At 51.0% G+C, this 9,296-nt stretch overlaps 1 protein-coding gene across 1 annotated transcript; it reads right to left on the minus strand.

Annotated features, from left to right (window-relative positions):
• Positions 1–2,921: 2,921 nt before the first annotated feature.
• Ctrb2 (chymotrypsinogen B2) lies at positions 2,922–7,584 on the minus strand. Its single transcript, XM_055621630.1, has 7 exons — positions 7,497–7,584; positions 5,244–5,347; positions 5,078–5,157; positions 4,893–4,971; positions 4,550–4,730; positions 3,502–3,635; positions 2,922–3,138 (listed from the first exon to the last, which is right to left on the minus strand). Exons 1-7 carry the CDS (start codon positions 7,546–7,548, stop codon positions 2,977–2,979), a joined length of 792 nt encoding a protein of 263 aa, XP_055477605.1. The 5' UTR covers positions 7,549–7,584; the 3' UTR covers positions 2,922–2,976.
• Between the last annotated feature and the right edge of the window lie 1,712 nt (positions 7,585–9,296).

Genomic DNA, 9,296 nt, shown 5'->3' on the forward strand with positions numbered 1-9,296 from the left:
GAACATTTGGTCTGTAATCGCCCTTTCTTGGGATGTGATATCACTTTCCCAATTCATTTGCAAATTCCCAGTTTATGGTATGGTGAGGATTAAACCTCACATCCTACCAACTGAGCTTTGTCTCTAGACTCTGAGGAGTGTGTGTGTGTGTGTGTGTGTGTGTGTGTGTGTGTGTGTGTGTGTGCACGCACATGCTCCTTTCCAAGTATGGGTGACAGAGGAAGTGTTCTGATGTTATTGTCTGTTACTTTCCACCTTATTTTGTTTGAGACAGAACTGCAGTTTCCTGTTTCAGATAGGCTGGCTGGCCAGCAAGCTCCTGGGAACCCCCTGCGCCATAAAGCTGGGGTTCCAGGCACGTACAGCCATACCTGACTTTCAACTGGGCCCCAAGATTTTAACCACTGTCCTCTTGCTTCCGCAAGAAGCCTTCTTCCCACCGAGCAATCTTCCCCTCTTTCTCCCGTGCCCTTTTCAATGTGCACAGCTCGGGAATGTGCACTTTGATGAGCTTTTAACTCGAGCATACATTCATGCTGCTACCAGAAGTCCCAGGGCTGTGCAGTCGCTGGAGTGACTTTCACGCCACAGCTTCCTTCCTTTAGCCTGGTGTGATTGAGCTCCTCTTCCCGCCTCTGTTAGTGTCTTCCCTCGGTTCCCTGGGCTCCCTCCCCTTTCCATAAATAAATAATTTCATTATTTCTTTTTCATTTAAGGCCATCCTCAGTTATATATAAAGTCTGAAGCCAACTTGGGATACATACAAGACTCTGTCTCAAAAACAAACAACATGGGGCTGGAGAGATGGCTCAGTGGTTAAGAGCATTGTCTGCTCTTCCAAAGGACCTGGGGTCAATTCCTAGCACCCACATGGCAGCTCACAGCTGTCTGTAATGCTAATTTCAAGGGATCTGACACCGTCACACTAATGCACATAGAAAAAACAAAAACAAAAACAAACAACAAAAAAGACTCTCTTCCTTACAAAATAGCATTTACAAGCTCCAAAAACAAGGATGAAATGTCCCCAGTGGCCATCATTTAACCCGTTATAATTAATATGTGTAAGTAGGTCATCATTTAACCCCTTTTAATTAATATGCATAAGTAAAGTCCCCAAGGCAGCAGAGGACAGGCGACATAATTTTTGGGAAGAAGATGGCTGAGAAAACTTCCGAAATGAGTTTTAAAAAGCAAACAACGTTTTGGATGCTTTAATTTTTGTTGAAATTTATTATTACTATTATTATTAATTTTTAATGTTTTTTGAGACAGGCTTTCTCTGTGTAGCCTTTGTTGGCCTGGTCTACAAACTAGAACTGAAGAGTTTCAGGTCAGCCAAGGCTACATATTAAGACCCTATCTCAAATTTCTGTATGTATTTCAGCGAATTCCAAGAAGGATGAAGCACAGAGGAAAACAATGGGCAGGGGACGTGGCTCAGTGACAGAGTACTGGCCTGATATTCACAGGGTGCTGGGGTGCAGTAAATGAACAGAACCAAACCTCAACCGGGTCAAGCCAAGCAGAGTCTTGGAAGCATCCAAAGAAAAATGCAAAAACCCTCTTAAATGCACCAAGGAGGCCTGATGGGGTGGCACACACCTTTGATTCCGTAGGCTCCGGAGGCGGAGGCAGAGGCAGAGGCAGAAGCAGAGGCAGGTGCATTTCTTTTCCTTTGAGGCCAGGCTGATCTCCACAGTGAGTTCCCAGCCAGGTGAAATGACACAGTGAGAGAGACCATGTCTTAAAAAAACAAAACAAGTAACAGTGAGGGCTGAGTATATAGCTCAGTCGTAGAGCGCTTACCTAGCAGGCAGGCCTTAGGTTCCATTCCCAGTACAGACGGATAGAAAGATAGAAAGAAAGGCGTTGGGCAAAGGCCAGAGATAGGCACATTTAACTATGGGGCAGTTTAACCAGGTCCTTTCCTGACCTTGCCTTGGGTTGCTGCTACTGTCTTTGCTCTGGGACAACCTCTCAAGAAATAAGAGAAAACAGAGGGCAGGGGAAAACGTTCATGCAAACTATGGCAAAACATCCTTCAATGAGTGAGGTGGCCAGGCATGGTGGCACATGCCTTCAGTCCCAGCATTTGGGAGGCAGAGATGGGAGGATCTCTGTGAGTTTGAGGTCAGCCTGATCTACAGAGAACCCTTGTCTCAAAAAAACAAACAAGAGAAAAGAAATAATTCTGCAAAGAAAAAAAGCAAACAAACAGAAAAACTGAACAAATAAAGAACAATAACAACAAAAAAATTGTAAGTGACTATTGAAAATGAGGGGCTGTGAGCTGGCTTACACCTTTAACTCCCCAACCCCCAACTTTTGGGAGGTGGAGCCAGGAGGGCTGCAAGTTCAAAGACAGCCTGGACTATGAAATGACTCCCTATTTTGTTTTGTTTAATGCCAGACGGGAGGCTGGCATCACATAGCAGCCTCTAAACTCCCCGGGGGCGGAAAATACTGTGGACCAGGAGAGGCGAGAGCATGGACGCCGACAGGACGGTGGAGTTCACGGGCAGGGCTGCGATGAGGAGCTCGCAGTCCGGAACAAACGCAGGAGTGGGGTCTGAAGCAGGAAGGGCGCTTTTAGAATGTGGGGAGAAAGAGCCAGAAGGCAGAGGAGGGTGTCTCCAGCAGGAGGCTTGCCGTCAGGCCGTTATGGCTCTGATGCTGACTAACCAGGGCTGTGGATGACAGACTGCCCCAGGACTACTGCCTTCCAGAGAATACTGTGGGTCTAGCTGGTCCCAGCAGCCTGCGTTCTGACCCAGGGAGGAAAGAGGTAGAAAGAAGGGCCGTCATGGTATACGTAGCCTAGAAAGGGACCAGTGATATGACCCCCTTGGTGGATGATGGGGTAATTCCAGTCTCATGCCGTACCCCCTGGATCACAAAGACGCACAGAGAGTCAGTGCTCTAATTCGATGGTTTTATTGTAGATGCTTGGATGGGGAGACAAAAACCTTGGGCTCAGTTGGCTTCCAAGATCTTCTGCACCCAGGGGATGAGGGCTGTGACCCGGGCATACACGGCGGGAGTGGAAGTAGAGCAGACACCGCTACCCCAGGACACAATGCCTGCCAGCGTCCAGGCGCCATCCTTCTGGCACACAAGGGGGCCGCCAGAGTCACCCTGCAGAGAGAGGAAAACGACTTGTCTTCCAAGCTGACCTGGTGGGGTGCAAGGGAGAGGGTTCACTGACAGCCCCAGCTGTGCCCGTGTCCTCCTGGGCACAGCTAGCGTCCCTCTGTGAGTAGGAGACACATACAGTTCACAGGGCTGGTGGCGAGAGTGCGTACTCTTTGGGCACTGCGGCACCAGTCTGGGCATAGCTGCCTCTCAGGGGTGCCTACCCTTTTCTGGGCACTGGGAAGGAATGAGGTTCAGTAGGGAAAGGCAGAGGGAGGTGGGAACAGACTACCGGGGGGCCTGGGCTCCCCACTAGCCTGACCAGAGCTAGGTGGGTCTGTGAGTGGGTGGGGCGGGAGGCGGTACCATGCAGGAGGAGACACCACTGGCGCCTGCGCAGATCATGACATCGGTGATCTTGGAGCCCCAGAATTGCTTGCACTCAGCCGTAGACACGATGGGCAGGGCAGCCTGCTGCAGCTTGTCGGGAGTCTTGGCGGCTACAGGAACAGAGGGGGTGGAGTCAGGGTCCCTAGGCCCACCAGCCTACTCGGTACCACCACGGGTCCTTCCAGGCATCTGTCTGCGGCGCTGCTGTCAGGTTCCACCACAGGCGGGGCCCGGGCCTCGAGCGGGGCTGTGGCATTGGCCCTGTGTGGTCTTGGGTAGGTAGGGACTGTGTGCAAGGTTTCAAGAGAGCACAGACCCCACCCTGCTGGAGTCTTAGAGACCCACGACCGGGTTTACAATCGGGTCTAGGGTCAGAGAGGAGAACACCTCCTGCTGAGCTTCCTTCAGGCCCCATCTTATCAGCACCCCTTTGTGTTGGGTGAGTTTTAAAACATTAAGTCTTAACTGACACATGATAACTGTTTGTTTTATAGATTACTAGTTAATAATTTTTTTTTTCAGTGTCACATTATATAACTCTGGCTGGCCTGGAACTCACATGATGTGCCCGCCTCTGCCTCCCAAGTGCTGGGATTAAAGTGTGCCACTGTGCCCAGCCTTAATTAAGAAAATTCTAATTAAGAAATAGGGGAAATGGGCCGGAGAGACGGCTCAGCAGTTAAGAGCATTAGCTGTTCTTCCAGAAGAACCAGGTTCAATTCCCAGCTCCCAACATGGCAGCTCCCAACTGTCTGTAGCTCCAGTTCCAGGGGCTCTGACACTCACAGACAGACAGACGGACAGACATGCAGGCAAAATACTAATGAACATGAAATAAAACTGAACTAATTATTTAAAAAAGATATGAAAAGATGTATTAATGTTGAAATTTAGACCAAAAAAAAAAAAAAAGGAAGGAAGGAAGGAAAAGCACCATGGTGGTCACAGCTGGAGAAGCCTGCCCCTCTGGGCAGCCTGACCCGAGGCCAGTTCCTGCTGTAGCCAGGCCACACAGCACACTCACCATTGTACTTAGTCTTGCCCCAGCCAGTGGTGGCACACAGTGTCCCAGCAGGGAAGTCATCGTTGGCGCTGGGCAGGCACACGGCAGACACAGTCTCAGAGAACTGGGCAGGGGTGGCCAGCTTCAGCAGGGTGATGTCATTACGCACAGTGAACATATTGAATTTGGGGTTTTTGAAAACCTGTGGGGACCGGACGTTCAGCTGAGATCTAGGAGGAGCTGGGCTCTGCCGAGGTCCAGGAGACCAGTTCCTTTCCTGTGGCCCCAGCTCCTTCCAGCAGCTGCCTGGGCTTGCTCCCCGGCCTGTGGGCTGAGCCCCTCACCCACCCAGGAGTCCCTGTACCTTTGCGATCTTCAGGACCTGGATGTCTTCTTCGTCAGAGCCCTGGTCGAACTCTCCAGCCACCACCACATCAGATGTCCTAGCCATGGAGACATCCAACGGTGAGGCTGAAGAATGGGTCTGACCCGCTCCCCAACCCCAAATAAAGCTGGAGGCAGAACCCCAAGGGAAAGCCAGGGACTCACTTGACCCCGCAGTGGGCAGCAGTGACCACCCAGTCTTCACTGATGAGAGAGCCCCCACAGAAATGAAAGCCAGTTTTGTCCTGGATGGGTGGAAAGCAAGGTCAGTGGCTCCCATCACAGCAGCACCCCAGAGCGCGCATTCATGTTCCCAGAATGCTCCTCTCACCTGCAGAGACACCTGCCAGGGCCAGGAGCCAGGAACAGCGTCCTCTCCATTGACGATCCTGGACAGACCGGTCAGCACAGGTTGGATGGCGGGCACCCCACAGCCTGGGGAGATAGGGGTGGCCTTGCGGTAGAGCTCCTTGGCCAACTCAGGACCCCACAGAGGTCAGGCGCAGCCTGCTAACTCCAGTTATCCTCCCAGGAACGAAGAGAGGCAAGGCCGCCCCCACCCAGGTATGCCGCAGGGGAAGGAACAGAAAACAGGCTAGAAGAACGGCCCAACTTCCCTGCTGGCCATTTCCATGGTACCTACATTATTTCAGTAACTATTCACCACGTGCAACCTGGTTCCTTATTTATTTATTTGTGTTTATGTGTTTCTTTTTTTGAAACACACAGCTTCCCTGTGTAACCTGGCTGTCCTGGAGTTCACTCTAAAGACCAGGCTGGTCTCTTGCTGGGATTAAAGGGGTACACTACCACCGCCCGGCCCAATTACTTTTGTTTGTTTTTGTTTTTCAAGACAGGATTTCTCTATGTGTAGCGCTGGCTGTCCTGGAACACACTCTGTAGACCAGGCTGGCCTCAAACTCACAGAGATCCACCTGCCTCTGCCTCTCAAGTGCTGGGACTAAGGGTGTGTGCCACCATCACCCTGCTTGGTCCCTTAATTTAAAATTAGAATTTGTGCCAGGCGTGTTGGTGCAGCTCTTTAATCTCAACACCGAGGAGACTGGAGACTGGCAGGCAGCTCTCTGACTTTAAGGCCAGCTTGATTTACACAGAGAGTTCCTGGCCAGCCAGGGCTGCATAGTGAGACCCTGTCTCAATTTTAAAAGAGGAGGAAGGAAAGAGGGGCATGATTCTACACGATGAAGAATCACATCACAGAAGAGGGAGACAAGCAGGGAGCAGTCAGACATCGTGGGCATGCCAAGATCTGCGCAGAGGCTCCACAGTTTGGCTGTGCATTAGAGCAGTGACCACTTCTCTTCTGAAGTCCTCTGACCTGCTCAAGGGCAAGCACCAGTCCCTCTTATGCCCAGAGACCCGGAAATGGGCAAGACCCCTCAGTGATGACTGAGGTACCCCCCACAAAGTCACAAAACCTATTTTTAGACTAGCCAATAAATGAGGAATAAGGGTGACGTATTCTCACAGCAGAGTATATTTAAGTGAATGAGCTGGGTCTCCATGGCAACATGGGCTGATCTACAACATTCTGAGTGGGAAAAGAGCATGTTTTAAGACTGACACAGTCGAATACTATTTGTGTGGTTTTAAGGGTCTTTGCTTATGGGTTTATAAGTATGTAGTGTATTTTTATAAGCCTGAAGAGAAATGACTCAGAACAGGGCGGGGGAGGGAGCAAAGGGAAGCTAGGCTGAATCTGGGTTATCGTTTTTAAAGAAGTATCTGAGGCTGGGTTAGTGGCAAACTCTTGCAGTCGCAGCTGCTCTGAAGGCTGAGGCAGGAGAATTGCTTGAGCCCAGGAGCTGCCAGGCTGAGCAAGAAGGTGAGGCAGTGTTTCAGAACAAAATTAGCAACAGCGATAAAAATTAAAAAAAAAAATTAAAAAAATGGGAGGGGAAGAGATTCTTCTGAAATTGAGTTTGGTAGCACAGGCTTGCCGTCCTAGCGCTTGGGAGATGAAGGCAGGAGGAACAGGATGGGCTTCAAAAGACATTGTCTCTGCAAGAAGCATTTATTCCCCAAGTGCTAGGACTGCAGACATACACCTCTTTGCTTCTACTAGCTATTTTGTCTTTAATAGCTATTTTCTTCTTTTTAGAAATGAAAAGCAAAATGTTAAGGCGGAAATGCTGGTATAAGCACTTGCGAGCCTGAGGCGAAAGGACCACTCTAAGTTTGAACCTGCCTGGGCTAACCTGGGCTACAGAGTGAGACCCCCCATCTCAACAAAACAAAACAAAAAAAAAGCAAAGCAAACAACAGAAAGAAAACAGAATGCTCAGCACCTGCCAGCTGGCTTCTGTTGTCTCGTAGCCCCTCTACCTCAGCCCATCTGGATCTACAGACCGCAGCTGGACCCAGGCTTGTCTTTTTTGCTCCTGAAGAGAGGCATAAGACCACAGAAAGTCCTAGGACTCCTGCCCTCCCTGAGGCTTCAGGGTACTAGTCGCTGGATGAGGTTCAAACGGGAAGGATGGGGTTTCAGCTCTTTCAGAATAAACCCCCTCTGTTCTCCCCCCTCTGATGGGTCCTAGCCAGCCACCTGAGCCCCAGCACTTACCAAAGGTGGCCCCTACGAGGGCAAGGCAGGACAAGAGCCACAGGAATGCCATGGTGCTGGTCAGGGAAGTGAGGCTTGCCTACTCTGAGGCTCTTTTTATGTCCCCTAGGGTCCTCAAGCCCTACCCAATCCCTGCGACCCTATCCAACCAGAAAGGCCCAAGAGCCACCCTCCCTGTTATCCAGAGACCTTGGACGGAAGTGGGGGCCAAGTCCCTTATCACAGTGTGGCTTGGCTCTTAGCCTATAATGCCTAACCCATGGGAAGAGGACAGCTGCCCTGATAGAACAGTGTCCGTGAATGTTGGTACCGCCCCGCATACCCAAGACCCCTGCTGAGCAGGAGCACATGTCCTGCAGGGGCCTGCTAGTGCACCCTTTCTGGTAGGTGGAGCATGAGACTCAGTGCCTGTCCTGATGACAGAGGAAGGCTTCCCAGCTCCTAACTGAAGGCAGTCCCAGGACGGATTCAAAGAAGCTGGTGTCTGGGAGGCCTCCAAGCGGGTGGATGGCCCATGACCACAGATGTGTTTCACTCACTTAACACGAAGGGTTACAGTCAGGATTATCCAAGGATGACCTTGTCCCCAGTCCCATCAAACAGCCTAAGTGTAGAGGGGAGGAGAAGGGGTGGTCCTAGGCCACAGGACAGTAACACCAATGAGGCTGCTGTGATCAACGGGGTTTACCCCTCTGATAATCCACAATCTATGGGATTAGCCTTGTGCCTGCCCAACCCACATGAAACCCTGGGTCCAACCCCCCCCCCCCACCTCATACACCGGATGTAGTGGTATACACCATAATCTAAGCATTTCAGAGACGGAGGCAAGAGAGTCAGAAGTTCAAGGTCACTCTTGGCTACATAGCAAGCTCCAGGCTAGCCTAGGCTATGTGAGATCCTGTCTCAGAAGAAGAGGAGGAGGAAGAGGAAAAGAAAAAGAAGAGAAGGAGGAGGAAGAGGAAGACAGACAGTTTTTGTCTTTGTATAAAGGTTTCGTTTCTTTTAAAAAAAGATCTATTTACTGCACCGGAGTAATGGCTGAAGGGTTCAGAGCACTGGCTGCTCTTTCAGGTTCGAGTCCCAGCACCCACATAGCTGCTCACAACAGTCTGAACCCCTAGTTCCAGGGGATCCAACTCCCTCTTCTGGCATCATTTCTTTACATATGGGGGTAGGCACACGGGCACGGCATGGTGTACATGTGGAGGCCATAGGACAACTTGTAGGGGTCAGTTCTCTCTGTCTGCCACGTGGGTCCCAGGGATTGGACTCGGGCTGTCAGGGTGTTGGCAAGCGCCTCCACCCACTGAGCCCTCTCACTGGCGCAGAGCTTTGTTTCAGTAAAATGAAGCTCTACTTCTGCACAGAATTACACAGAGGACAGACTCTCTTCATTGCCACAGATGGCGCACTGAGACGGGCGTGAGGACACACTGGCAGGAAGTGTCCTCAGCAAGTCCCCTCTGTCCTGTGGCCATGCACTGTCCTAGGCTGGGCCCCAGAGCACATGGCATCCCTGCCTGTGTGGGACCCTAAGTCAATGAGAACATGAAGCAGTGAGGAGAGGGACAAGGTAAGGATCTCGGTGGTGGGGTTTTGGCTCCTGCAGAGGCCTCACTGTCCACGTAGGTGACAGAGCAGGGAGGGCAGCTGCAGTGACACACGCCTATAATGCCAGCGCTGTGGAGACAGAGGCCTGCAGATTGTGAGGATAGCCTAGGGACTAGTGAGCCCCAGCTAAGGGCTTCTCCTTCTTCTTCTTCTTCTTCTTCTTCTTCTTCTTCTTCTTCTTCTTCT

The sequence above is a fragment of the Psammomys obesus genome, unplaced genomic scaffold (genome assembly GCF_907164565.1).
Source record: "Psammomys obesus unplaced genomic scaffold, mPsaObe1.curated_primary_1811, whole genome shotgun sequence".
Taxonomy (NCBI): domain Eukaryota; kingdom Metazoa; phylum Chordata; class Mammalia; order Rodentia; family Muridae; genus Psammomys; species Psammomys obesus.